The 14,712-nt window shown below is 39.6% G+C and overlaps 1 protein-coding gene across 2 annotated transcripts in view; it reads right to left on the bottom strand.

Moving 5' to 3' along the window:
• Positions 1-887: 887 nt before the first annotated feature.
• The window catches only part of cep85l (centrosomal protein 85, like), a 284,881-nt gene continuing 271,056 nt past the window's right edge, over positions 888-14,712 (bottom strand). For both annotated transcript variants that reach the window (XM_048531736.2, XM_059645374.1), the window contains exons 11-13: positions 9,009-9,116; positions 5,128-5,350; positions 888-2,086 (exon numbers count right to left, since the gene is read on the bottom strand). In XM_048531736.2, coding sequence (XP_048387693.1) covers positions 1,923-2,086; positions 5,128-5,350; positions 9,009-9,116 — 495 coding nt within the window. In that variant the 3' untranslated portion in view covers positions 888-1,922. The remainder of the gene's footprint in view (positions 2,087-5,127; positions 5,351-9,008; positions 9,117-14,712) is intronic.

Genomic DNA, 14,712 nt, shown 5'->3' on the forward strand with positions numbered 1-14,712 from the left:
TTTATTAGCAGAGATCCAGTGGCTGGTGGATGGCTACAGGACATCCAGTTGAATGAAACGCTTCCTTCCTGAGAGAAGGGGTGAAACATTGGAAAAATTATTTGACAGGGAAGAGAACTTTTCCTCTAAGTAATAGTTTACAGTGTCTTCCAGAATTGAGCATAAATTTGCTTATAATTGTTTGGATTTCAAAAGATTTTGAGTAAGTTTATGAAATAGGAATACAAGCTTTTCAGGGTGAAAGACATTTTCCCAGGCTGAACTTATGGAGGACATTTATTACTTACAATGGAGCTTGGCATAAAATTACATATAAACATGGTCCAGTGAATCTAAATTGACAGCTGGGTATTGGAACTCAAAATAACAACTGTCACCTTTGTTCCATTTTATCAGTAATTTTATTATTGCTCGCAGTCCACAATCATCCCAATGGGGCACATTAGGAACCATTCAACTAGAAGCAGAATTTTTCTCTTCCCTGTCAAATAATTTTTCCAATGTTTCACCCCTTCTCTCAGGAAGGAAGCGTTTCATTCAACTGGACTGTCCTGTAGCCAACCAGCAACCACTGAATCTCTGCTAATAAAGTATTTTTATATGTAAATTTGATACAGGAGATTATCCACAGCAGAGAAAAGGAAAACCACAGCTAAGCCTAACATCTGAATGTAAGTATTTTGCAATTCAATAACATTCAGGAGTTAGAACACTGATTAATTATTCTTATTAGGTCGGGGCACTGAGGTAAATTGTAAAGCCTCTATCTCTAATCTATCTGACAATAGCTGATTCAGCAATACTGAGAATTAAATCACTAACTTTTGCGGTCAGTATAATGAAATTTCACACCTTATGTTTGCCCTAGAAAAGTTTGAAACTTGAATTTAGAGTGAAACACATTGATTTGAATATGCACCGTATTACAATCAATGTTAAGCTATTTAACTTCGTCACAACTGGAGGAATTTATTGCCCTCTTTCTCGCAGGTTTATGGGGTAGCGGTTGTGGGGGCGTGTTATTGGACATGTCATGTAATCAGGTTGGAGAGACAAAGTGAGAAACAATCACTTTTCTACCTCCATTCTGATAATGTTTGGAGTGAGAGCTGTGGTGCTCCTTTTCATTTCTATTCTATTGCCAATTGACATCCCCCAAGTGAGCAATGAATAAGGGCCTTATCCAGATGACATTTGTATTAATCCAGAGGCATATTGCGGATCCACGATCTAGGCTCCATGTGGAGGGGTATGGTCACTCCTTCAAAGGTACTTGCTTCGAAGTAGCTGGCATTGGGCAGTGCAGGGCAGCTCAGATACACTCTGCCCTTTCTTTGTCAGTCCTGTGATCGGCATCCTGTCACACCAACCACACAATCACTTACATGCCCTAGGATTCAATATTGGTACTTGAACTGGGTTGGTGCTCTGGAAGCAGGCACTAATTCGATGGTGATAGTGATAATGGGCCTTTGATTGGCTGATGGCTTTCATTGGGCAGAGTTTCGTTCGAGGTCCTTGATCCCAGTAAAGTGCCTGAGTGACAATTAGTCAGCGGACCTCTGCAAAAGTTGACAAAATAGGGCTTGTGAAACCCCGTTTGGCTTCATTAAATCCAGGCCCAGATTCCAATTAACAAAATAAAATGATCCAAGTAAATACCTTTAAATTAACCATACTTGTTGCAGGTTGGTTCTACCTTCAGTAGTTTTAGATGAGATACACTAACTGCAAGCAAATTTTCATATATTCCATATTATTACTTAACAACGTCCTTTAATAAAACAACAAAACTTCATTCATGGCTCTTTTTTTTCACGTTAGCTGCAATTTTGCTTTATGGCTCTCTAATCGAAGAGCATGGGACTGTAATAAAGCAGTAGTACAGTCTATGCTCATATTGCTACAAGATAAACACATTGTCACTGAGTTATACAGTTGTCACCCATATCCTGAGCATATCGATCTGATATTATGGTCCTTAATGAATCAATATCTTTCCGTAATTGACAAACATCAGATAGCATTTTTGAAAGCAATTCTCCACTATGGGAATTCTCTCCTTCATCTCCTGAACAGTGCAGTGCTGTTAATGAAACAGAGAAAAAAATAAATAATACAGAAATCACACAAAAAGACTTCTTTACGTGTTATGTGCATCAAATGGTAGTTGTGTGAGTAATTGTTATTTTTCACATGATAGCCCTAGCTTTGTGTTGTGTAGTGAAAACAAGAAATCACACTTTAAATCTTTGTTCAAAGGTATTTAGCAAAAATACCAGGTGGCCAGTGGGTGAAAAAATGCAGCAAATTGAAAGAATCTGGATGCATTGCTGTAGTGGCTGGTGAAAGCAAATTCAATAAAATGATCAAAAATGGAAACAACAATTTCGTGGATCATGGGGAAAAGATCAGAAACTAATGAAACAGCTTTTACAAATGACTATGTGGAGTATTGTGTCATTCTATAAATTGCACGGATTATATTTTCTAGACTTTCAAAGTCAGATAGGAATATGGGAAGGCTGGCAAAATAACAGTTATGGCCTGGCGGGCAGGAAGAGGGGCTATGATATTCTATGTCTTCCTGCAACCAAGCCATTTTGTCATCGAGGGTAGGAAGGCCACTGAGCCACTTAAATGACCAATGAAGCCAGGCTATGTCCTGCCTTCATCTATCAGCGGAGTATGGAGCTTGGGAACTTTTTCAACTAAATCCTGATGCCTTCCAATGGGCTTCATACAGGTTCTTTTCCGGCTACTCTACGTGCGTGGATGTCTTGCCAGCCATCTGCTCAGCAATCTCTCTGAGGCCAGAACTCAACCTGGTTCTCAGAACCCTACATGTTTGGAGCTGGTATCTCCTGACCCCACTTAGCCCTCCCCGAGACAAGCTCCACTCGTCCTACAGCTGCTGCCTTAGCAATGACCATGGCTAGAGACCGCACTTTTGAAACTGTCTTGTTCCTGCTCCTCTGATGGAGTAGGCAGCTCTTGTGTGGGGCACTACCTTCCTTATTAGGAATAACAGTCGTAGCCGTGGTCACTAAATTGGCCATAACCAGGAATATGCTTCTCTGGATCTTACCCATTCCCTAACTGGAGTGACCTCCTGTTTTTGGACCCAATGGTAGGACCTTAGCTGTCTCAGAAAAATGAAATGTTACAATATCTGTAATAACATACTGTTCCACAGATTATTAAGAACTTTGTTTTGGCTTGTAACACATGCAATGAAATGACAGCAATGTGACTTAAACCAAAAGTCAGACATCAGCATCTACAGCACAAGTGTTAAATTCTTTTACTATAGCTCTTGTTCCTTGCAGACAATGATAGGCTGTCAATTATTGTAGAATGTGAGGATAAATTAATTGAGTTGGTCATCCCTAATTGGATCCATTACGGTGGCAAGACAGAAAGTACTTTGATCCCATTAGTGTGCAATGGACTCGTGTCGAGTCCCAGAGGCAAAAGACAAAGTTAAAAGTGAAACCAAAGAGAAGTAACAGTACATTAATCCATGGCATAAACAGCCAGAGCTGATGGGGTGCCTATATTTCCATAGTCCCAGTGTGTTTACTAGAATGAGCCTGAAATCAAACATAATAAATTGTCCTCTCTGATGAAGGGTCTAGGCCTGAAACGTCAGCTTTTGTGCTCCTGAGATGCTGCTGGGCCTGCTGTGTTCATCCAGCCTCACATTTTATTATCTTATAATAAATTGTCCCATTGGCAACACCCAGCATGGGTTCATGAAGGGTAGGTCACGTTTAACTAATTTGGTGGAATTCTTTGAGGACATTATTTGCATGGTAGACAATGGGGAACCTGTGGATGTGGTGTATCTGGATTTCCAGAAGGCATTTGACAAGGTGCCACACCAAAGGCTGCTACATAAGATAAAGTTGTACAGTATTACAGGTAATGTATTGGCATGGATAGAGGATTGGTTGACCAGTAGAAAGCAAAGAGTAGGGGTAAATGGGTGTTTTGTGGTTGGCAGTCAGTGGCTAGTGGTGTGCCTCAGAGATCAGTGTTGGGACCGCAAAGGATTACAATTTACATAGATGATTTGGAGTTGGGGACTAAGTGTGGTATGTCAAAATTTGCAGATGACACTAAGGTAAGTGGTAGAGCAAAGTGTGCAGAAGATACTGAACGTCTGCAGGGGGACAAGGATAGTCTAAGTGAGTGGGCAAAAGTCTGGCAGATGAAATACAGTGTTGATAAGTGTGAGGTCATCCATTTTGGTAGGAATAACAGCAAACTGAACTATTTTAAATAGTAAAAAATTGCAGCACGCTGCTGTGCAGAGGGACTTGAGTGTCCTTGTGCATGAATCGCTGAAGGTTGGATTGCAGGTGCAGCAGGTGATTAAAAAGGCAAATGAAATTTTGTCTGCCATTGCTTGAAGAAAGGAGTTTAAAAACAGGGAGGCTATGCTGCAGCTGTATAGGGTCCTGGTGAGGCCACACCTGGAGTACTGTGTGCAGTTTTAGTCTCCTTACTCGAGAAGAAATATATTATCTCTGGAGGGGGTGCAGAGGAGATTTACTTGGTTGATTCCAGAGTTGAGAGGATTGGATTATGAGGAGAGAATGAGTAGGCTGGGATTATACTCATTGGAATTCAGAAGAATGAGGGGGATCTTATAGAAACATATAAGGTTATGAAGGGAATAGATAAGGTGTAGATACCAAAATTAAGAGTTTATAATTATCAGAGAAGATTGTAAAAGCTGAGGGTCCTCTTTCTAGAAAAGGATAAAGCGTCTGCAGTGTCAATTCTGTGAAATTCTATAAAATTTGTGTTCCTATTTGCTGGCACTCTGGATTTTTCTAGAAAATATGTGAAGTCCAAAGGGGTCCAGTGATTGTCACCTTTTACTTTCCGTGCTATGCATTCTTAGAATAGGCTTAGCTCTTGCTATTTAACTGTGAATGATAGTAGAAAACCAAATTGTGATAAAAAATTAGACTTGTCATGGTGACTGAATTATGCCAACAGGGCAAAGTCTAATTATCTTCTGCCCTCTAGCCTTAAATCTACTAAATACTACCCTCAGTTTGAACTCACCATCTGTAAAACTATGAGATCAAGAAGTTAGCTCAAAAGTATGCTTACATTGTATCCCGAGTAACAAAGAAAGATTTGGCTCCTTGCCCTCTGCCCGCTGAGTAAGGATATTGCATAGTGCACGTAGGTCATGCAGACAGTAGGACATTTCTTTCAGTAGCTTTTCAATGGCTGGTATTTCATCTGCTAAGTTTTGCTTGGGTGCTTCAGTTCCTTGTGGTTGTTCCTCAAAAGTTGAATTTTCTGGTAATCTTTGGTTCTTTGATGAAAACTTCAAAGACATGAAAAAATACTTGACTAGGCATCATAGAGAAATTACAGCACAGAAAATTATTAGACTTTTTGAATTTATTGCTGCTGATTTTTTTTAAAATTACAGTTTGACTAACATCCTTTTATCCTTAGTTAATGGGATGCGGACAAGCTCAGGGTATTTATTGTCCATACTTAACTGCCTGTGGGCAATGGTGGCAGGTGCTGGTGAGCTGTTTTCTTGAATTATACTTTTGGGGAGGGGTTTTGACCAAGTGACATTGAAGGAATCTTGCTAAAGTTCCACAAAATGTCGGGGTGCAAGTTCACAGAATCACAGAAGAATCGTAATAGTGTAGGATGGCACCATTGTCCCATTCTCCAACTGAGTAGCCCATCAATTCTGTACTCCATTAATCCCTCCATCTTGCTCTATATTGTTCCTTAGCAAATAACTGTCTAATGCCTTCTGATTGCCTTGATTGAACCTGTCTCCACCACACTCCCAGGCAGTGTACTTCAAACTCTGATTACTTGCTACATGGAAAAGTTTTACCTCACATCACTTCTGCTTCTTTTACTCATTCCTATAAACCTGGGCCCTCTTTTTCTTGGTCCCCTCACAGGTGAGAATATTTTACCTGTCCAAATGTCTCACGATTTTGAATAGTTGGAGCAGAACATGCAGATGGTGGTGTTCCCACACATCTGCTGCCCTTGTCCTTCTGGGTAGTGAAGGACGCAGGTTTGGAAAGTCATGGTGCAGGAGTCTTGGTGAGTTGCTGCAGTGTATCTTGTCCTCCTTTTTCTTATTTTTTTGTTGCTTTGAGTTAAAGAGCAAAATTCAATAAGTATTGAGGCATTTGTGTAGCCAAGTCTTTTTGTTCTAACATAGCTCCTCATTTCTCACCATCAAGAAATCATTTTTGTCCTGAATCCCAAAAAGATGACTTCTCATTTTCTAATATTAACTGACAGCTACTACAATATTTCCCACTCACTTAATCTATCTTAGATCCTTTCTGATCTTTTGTTTTTACACACAATTTACCGTGCTTCTTATTGACAGCTGCAAACTCAGCCACACAATGGTCTATTCTCTCATAACAACAGTGATAAATGTGCATAAATACTGTGATAAATGTGTATAAATAAGTATACTACATGCTGAATTTGGATTTCAAAATAGAGGCACATGGATGTGGTCAGTCCTGTCAAGGATGTTTTAAAAAAAATCAAGCAGTTAATTTGAAGTAGTGGTCCAAAACTATCATTCCAACAAAGCTTGTGGATGGAATAGAGTGGCTGGGAGAACACTGTAGTGTTGATGGATGAAAGTTTTGGGGTAAACTATTATCTTTGGGAAAAGGGAGTTAGGTCACATGGTCAGGACATCAATATGCCTTGAAGAGACTCCATCACTGTACCATAGAGTATAACCTGAGGGTATAACCTGAGGGCATAAAGAGTTCAGACCCCATCTTACTTCAGATTATCTGCAGCATGTTGTAACTAAAACCTGAATAGTTCCCCGGGCATACATTTGCCTGAAGAATATAATGTTTGTACTTAATTGTTAGTTATGATAAATGTCTGTTAGATTCAAAGATACAAATTCATAAAAAAGATATCCATAATCAGTTCCCTATGCTTTTCCCTTACATTAAGCATTGCCACATCAGATAAAACACTTTGTCTGAGGCAAGTGCACACCCCCATTCTGAACTATAAGCAGGACCTTGCCTGCTGCCATGCAGGCTTCAACTGGTACTTTCGCTTTTGACTATTCTTTGATTTGCTGTATGCTAATAAATGTTCACACTATTCCTCTTTTACATGACGCTGATTTTTCTTTTTATACACCATCTCAATCAATTTTTGACCCTCTTCTACCGGTTTTATATTTCTCATCTTCTATATTATCAGTCTTCAATTAATGCACTCTGTTCAACCAAATTATTGCTTCAAACTTTCCAATTATCAATGGAAATGCAGCTTTCGTCACACTGTTTACATAAAAGCAAAATGTGTTTAAATACCTCGCGCTACTGCTCTGCAATTTTCTAAACCAAATGATCTGGATAAACTCTTCACTGTCAAATATGTATAATGTACAAAATTGGTCATGTCCTTCAGCATCACCTTCAAATGACTAAATGTCTGATGCTCAAAAGTCTCTACGCTGTGAATCTATACTTATTGATGCATGTGAGCCACAATTTATACCTAATTATCTATCACAGTTACCATTTTTCAAAGCAGACTACTCTAAACTCTGCTTATCCACTAAATTAGTGGACTAAACTGTCAATGCTCTTCAATTTATTGATCTGCAGGCTCCACTGAGGCTTTAATTCTCCATTGTCTAGAAAGAATAAGAACTTATTCTTTACTAAGGTCAATAACTCCTGCCAAAAGGTTCAAAAACACAACTCTATCAAGTTTTAGTTCTTAATACTGAAGTGTTTTAATTACTACGGTTTGTAATTGTCAGAAGTATTTTAATTAAAATTAGAACCATTCATTATGTTTTATTGATGCCAAAGGATTTGGAGGTGGCCCCTTCTAATCAATATCTTCTGATTACTTACATTTGGTGTCAAAAGCTCTGGGTTACATTGAAAAATGTTAGATAGACTGACTCTGTCTGCAATTATGAATTAAGATATCTGGTGTTCGGTTATGGCTAGGTTCTGACCATAGCACCATCAACAGTGAAATATGTAGACCCCATATAAAAAGAAAACAGCTACATCAATGTTATCTAATTTTTCAATAATAATATTTCAAAATAAAAAATAATATGAAATAATAACTGGCCTCACTAATCCATTGCTCCCTTCATAATGACTAATTTGTCAGAAAGATGTATACACAGTGAAGTTTATTGTCATCTATTTTATGGTCGAAGCAAGATAGTATATGTATTTGCTGTTTTAGTGGTTATTACTTTTCAGAAATTGCAACATCAACTCGGTTCTATTATTAATGCTGTAATCTTTAAGAGCTCATGGGCAATGATTAATAGAAACATATTTGTCTTTGACTTTTATGGCAAAATTCTGGTGTTTCACATTTTTCTCTTAAGTAAGATTTCCATATTTAATCTATTTGATTTTCTCATAGATACACTCCTAAATCTACTCCACATATTTTGTTTCATTTTTGATGTAAAGGCCAGCTTCAATTAAAGACCAACAGCATTTGTTTTAATCTGGGATGGGTTTCATTGCTATTTGCCTTAATTTTAAAATTTGTATCCCTTTGTTTTCAAAACCTTTCCAGGCTCTACCCATTCTTATCTCTCGAATCTCCTCACACCTGACAAGTCTTGAAAAATTTTTGTGCTTTTTCACTTCCAGCATCTTGTGCTGATTTTTCAATCCAGCACTGGTGGCTGTGTTTCAGTTGTCTTCACTGTAAAGTTCCTTCCTAATCTCACTATATCACTCTCCTCCCTCAAGATATTCCTTCATACTTACTGAATTGAACATGTTTTAGGCCATCTCCTCTGACTGCGTGCCAAAAATGTTTTAGTGATAGCACACTCGTTAAGTGTGTTGGGATGCTTCGCTATGCTAAGGGCATTACGTGAATTTAAGTTGTTATCGTTTATTTTCCACAATAAAACCACCATAACGCAAATGAGGCACATTGCAGAGGTAATGTTTACTCACTCCTTCCATGAGTTCCTTCAGTAGCTGCAGATTTCTCTGAGTCTCTCCAAGCTCCTTCCGGAAGGTCTGCGAGACAGACTTTTCTTGCATCAACTTTTCCTCTAAAGCCTTCAAAATATATTATGAGTTGATGAGCATCTGATTAACCAAATAACTAATGACTTTGTTTCAGGTACTTTGAAGTTCGCTTGTCAGTAGACAGAAGTTTATGTTAGGATATGAAGGCCAATCCTCTTAAAAAGTAATGGAGTTATGCAGCACAGAAACAGACCCTTTGGTCCAACTCATCCACGCTTGTCAAGATATCCTAAACTGGTTTAATTCCATTTGCCAGCATTTCTCCCGTAATCCCCCTAAACCCTTCCTATTCATATGCCCATCCATATACCTTTTAAATGTAATTGCACCCATTCTGACCATTTCCTCTGGCAGCTGGTTCCATACGCACACCACCCTCTGTATGAAAATGTTGCCCCTCAGGGCCCTTTCAAATATTTCACCTCTCACTTTAAACCTATGCCCTCTAGTTTTGGACTCCATTACCCTGGGAAGACCACCTTGGTTATTCACCCTATCTATGCCCATCATGATTTTATAAATCTGTATAAGGTCAGCCCTTACTAATCCCTATAAGGCCACACCTCAGCCTCTGATGCCTCCAGGGGTTAAAAAAAAACCCAGCTCATCTCCCAGCCTATTCATCCTCTCCCTAAAGTTCAAATCCTCTAACCCCAGCAACATCCTCGCAAATCTTTTCTGAACCTTTTCAAGTTTAATATCTTTCATGTAACAGGGAGATCAGAGCTGGATGCAATATTCCAACAGTGGCCTCACTAGTGACTTTCACTGTTGTAGCATGACATCCCAACTCCTACACTCAGTGCACTGACCCAATAAAGGCAAGTGTGCCTAATGCCTTCCTCACCACATTATCTACCTGTGACTCCACTTTCAAGGAATTATGCACCTGTACCCCTAGGTCCCTTTGGTAACATGTCTCGGGGTCCAACCATTAACTGTATAAGTCCTGCCCTGGTTTGCCTTACCAAATGCAACGCCTCACATTTGTCAAAATTAATCTCTATCTGTCACTCCTCGCCCCATTGGCTCATTTGATCAAGGTCCTGTTGTATTCTGAGATAACCTTCTTCACTGTCCACTTCACCACCAATTTTTGTGTCATCTGCAAATTTACTAATTATACCTTCTATATTCACTCCAAATCATTTACATAAATTACAAAAAGCAGTGGACCCAGCATCAATCCTTACAGCTTACCACTGGTCACAGGCGTCCAGACTGAGAAACAATTCCCCACCACCACCCTCTGTCTCCTATGCTCACATAAATTTTCTATCCAATTGGCTAACTCACCCTGGATTCCGTGTAACCTAATCTTACTGACCAGTCTACCATGCGGAACCTTATCAAACGCCTTGCTGAAGTCCATAAAGACCATGTCTACAGCTCTGCCTTCACCAATCTTCTTTGTAAATTCTTCAAAAAATTCAATCAAGTTAGAGAGACACACATAAAGCCACGTAGACTATTCTTAACAGTACTAGCCTTTCTAAATGCATGCAAATCCTGTCCATCAGAATCTCTCCAATAACTTAACCACCACTGACATCAGGCTCACCCATCTTGAATCATAGAATCCCTACAATGTGGAAGCAGGTCATTTGGCCTATTGAGTCCATACCAACTCTCTGAAGAGCATCCCACCCAGAACCACACCCCTACCCTATACCTGTAACCCTACATTTCCCATGGCTATTTGACCCAGCCTGCACATCCCTGGACTTGCTCTGTAGTTCCCTGACTTCTCCTTACCAGCTTTCTTAAATAGTGGCACCATGGTAGCTACTTTCCAGACTTCTGGCACCTCACCTGTGGCACCTCACCTATTGATACAAATATCTTAGCAAGGGGGCCAGCAATCATCTCCCTAATTTCCTTGAAATTTCTGGGACACACCTGATCAGGTCCTGGGGATTTATTCACGTTTATGCATTTTAAGACATCTAGCACCCCCTCTTTAGTAATATGGATGCTTTTCAAGACATCACTATTTATTTCTCCAAGTTCTCTTGCTTCGATATTCTTCTCCACAGTAAATGCTGATGTGAAATGCTTGTTTAGTATCTCACTCATCTCCTGTGGTTCCACACATAGATGGCTTGTTGATCTTTCAGGAGCCCAATTTTCTTCCTGGTTAATCTTTTGTCCTTAATGTATTTGTAGAATCTCTTTGGATTCTCCTTAATCCTGTCTATCAAAGCTATGTTCCTGTTTTGCCCTCCTGATTTCCCTCCTAAGTATACTCCTACTGCCCTTGTACTCCTCTAGAGATTCACTCAATCCAAGCTGAGTCATCCAAGGGATGGCACAGTGGCTCAATGGTTAGTACTGCTGCCTCCCACACCAAGGACCTGGGCTCAATTCCAGCCATGGGCAAACTCCACACAGACATTCTCCCCGTGGCTGTGTGGTTTCCTCCCATAGTCCAAAGGTTTGCAAGCTAGGTGGGCTTGCCATGGTAAACTGCCCATAGTGTCAAGTGTGGGAAATGTAGGGATAGGGTAGGTGTTGGGTCTGGGTGCTATGCACTTCAGCGGGTCAGTGTGGACTCAATGGGCCAAATGGTCTGTCTCCACACTGTCAGGATTCTATGATCCAACATATGTCTCCATCTTTCTCTTGAGCAGAACCTCAATTTCTCTAGTCATCCAGCATTCCCTACACCTACCAGCCTTGCCCTTTGCACTAACAGGAACATATTGTCTCTGAACTCCCATTATCTCATTTTTAAAGGTCTTCCACTTTCCAAAGTCCCTTCACCTGTGAATAGCTTCTCCCAATCAACTTTTTGAATTTGTTTCTATATTGAACATTAGTCAGATATTGTAAAATGAAAACATATGGATGGTCTACCCAGCTGGTTCAGGCAGTGAGCAGCTGAGCTGCATTGGCCATGATTAGCGTAAGGTTACCTCTTGTTAGTGTTGTATTACCTGGGTTTAGCTATAAAGTGGAAAGCGTGTTCATTTGTATTTGACGGTTGACGTAATAGAACTGACATTGTATCCCTAATTGTCCATGAAACAAATTACTGTTTTTACAAAAACAAAACTGGACGGCCAACTCCCAGGGCCATTTCAAAATCATATCAAATGGAGTCAGGATGTCCAAAGAGTAGATCACATGCCTTCTTATAAAGGCCAGGAAGATTTTCCCTTCTGAGACCATGTTAACTGCTATTCTCTTGTTTAGTGTTGTCAAAATATACTTCAATTGCTCATAACAATTAGCTAACACTTCATGTAGAATTCGGGTCAGATTATTGGGGCTGCACTGACAGCATCTGTTTTGATACCTTTGCTGAATATGAGCATTAGTTTGCAAATACCTCCCCACAATAATAGAAAACAAAGGACTGTGGATGCTGGAAATCTGAAACAAAAACAGAAGTTGTTGGAGAAACTCAGCAGGTCTGGCAGCATATTCTATGTTCTATATCTGTGGGCAGAAAGCAGAGTTAATGATTTGAGTCTGGTGACCTATCCCCAGGGCCTGTTTCAAATTCATAATGATTGTGAGTGTTGCCCAAATCACTTCTTTCTAAGCATATTCTTTAATCCTGTTATTCACTATATTTAAGCCTTTCAATTTATATCGAACACATTAAGTTTGACTTTAATAATTCTCAAGACAGCATGTTGTACATAGTTAGCTTTGTAAATATTTGGCAAAAGTAATCATTCCTAATGTTTAGTGATCTTTGTTCATTCCGACTTTTGTGCAATTGCACCTGACACTCCTGAAGCCCTCTTACTCTATTATAATTCTAAGACTTTTTGTTACCTTCTTTTTAACTATCCTGCCAAATCTCTATGTCATTTATGTCTTTAAGGAACCCTAAATTTCAACAATACAGCACTATAAACAAGACCTAATTTTGATGAACATGTTTATCATTGCATTTGATACTTCTATTTATAATACCCAGAATGTCATTCTTTCTTTTATGTTTTTGTTTTCATTTACGAGCACTTTTATATATTGTACTCCAAAGTCCTTCTGCTCTTCCACAATTTGCAACAGTTCCAATTTTGCTTGAACCCCCAACTTGAAGCTAAGGAGTGAGGCATGAATGATGATTGAAGATATAGAATCATTCCGATAAGATGTTTACTCCCACAACAAAAACAAAAATAAAGATGGAAAAAAATTGAGACTCAAATTCTGACATTATTTTTGTGGAGTCCACTAGCATTTCAGTGGGATTCAACCAAGATTGTTAAAAAATATTTTGAGACCCTGAAAGACAGCTTTTTAAATTGGTAGTTCTATCATAAGGCCTGACTTTGTTCCATCAAGGAAGACTATGAAGAAAATAGGATGCACACTCCAGCTCCCTATAGGTATGTAGGTCGGTGTAACTGTCCAACCCCTTGTGGAAATGGGTTCGGTATGGAGAATTGAGGCCTGGATCTCCAAAGATAGAGGAAGTGCATTTTTAAAATTTACAAGCATCTTGCTGGTAATTTTGTAGGCACCTGTTTCCCTGCCAAGCAGGTTTCATCTGGAGTTTTAGGCTTTTTGAGAGACTGGCATCATGTGCCTTCAATCTGACATGTCTCACAAGATGCTCTTCAGGCGGCCATTTCTAAATTCACAATGATAATATTTATAAATTACCAGTGCATTTATAGGTATTGATACTTTTTTCATTCATGGGATGTGGACGCACATAGGTTGGCAATTACTAGGTCCGCATTGGGTTTTCCCATGAATCTGCTGTCCTTATCCTTCTAGGTAGTAGCACTGGATGATGATATCAAAAGAGACTTTGTGAGTTACTGCATTCCATTGTGTCAACGGTACACAATGGAATGAATAGTCACTAATGATAATGGATTGGCTGCTGATCAAGCAGGCTCCTTTGTCCTGGATGGTGTGAAGCTTCCCGGTTGCTGCAGGAATTGCATTCATTCAGTGAGGTGGAAAATATTCCATCACATTCCTGACTTGTGCCTTATAGTTGGTGAACTGACTCTGGGGAGTCATCGGAGAACTTAGAGCTTTTAACCTGCTTTTGTAACCATGGGACTTTTAATGCTTTTACCGTCCAGCACAGTTTCTGATAATTGACAATACCCAAGGTGCTGATAATGGGATATTCAGTGACAGCAAGCATCTCAATGATGGATGGTTTGAGCCTCTCTTTTTGGACCTGGTCATTGCCTGTCACTTTGGTTTCACGAATTTTATTTGCCATCGATAAGCCCATGCCTAATGTCCAAAGTGGTCCAAATTTAGGGAAGTAAATAATGTTGCTTCAGTATCTAAGGAGTCGCAAATGGTACTGGCCATTGTGAAATCATCAGCCACTTCTAGCCTCTTAATGCAGGGTAGGTATTGATGAAACAGCTGAAAATGTTTTGGTTTAGGATATTACCTTTAGACCATAGGAGGCCCGAGTTCAAGTCCCATCTGCTCCAGAAGCATGTAAGAATATCCTGAACCGTTTGATTAGAATATATCTAGCATGTTGAACTGAAATGATTGGCCTCTAGTAATGACAACCAGCCTCTTTTGTGCTCGATCTGAGGTAGCCAGCTTTCTCCCCCCTCAGGATGCCATTGATTTTAATTTACATTCTGCACTCTGTCAAATGCTACCTTGATGTCTAAGAGAGTCT

The sequence above is a fragment of the Stegostoma tigrinum genome, chromosome 4 (assembly GCF_030684315.1).
Source record: "Stegostoma tigrinum isolate sSteTig4 chromosome 4, sSteTig4.hap1, whole genome shotgun sequence".
Lineage (NCBI taxonomy): Eukaryota > Metazoa > Chordata > Chondrichthyes > Orectolobiformes > Stegostomatidae > Stegostoma > Stegostoma tigrinum.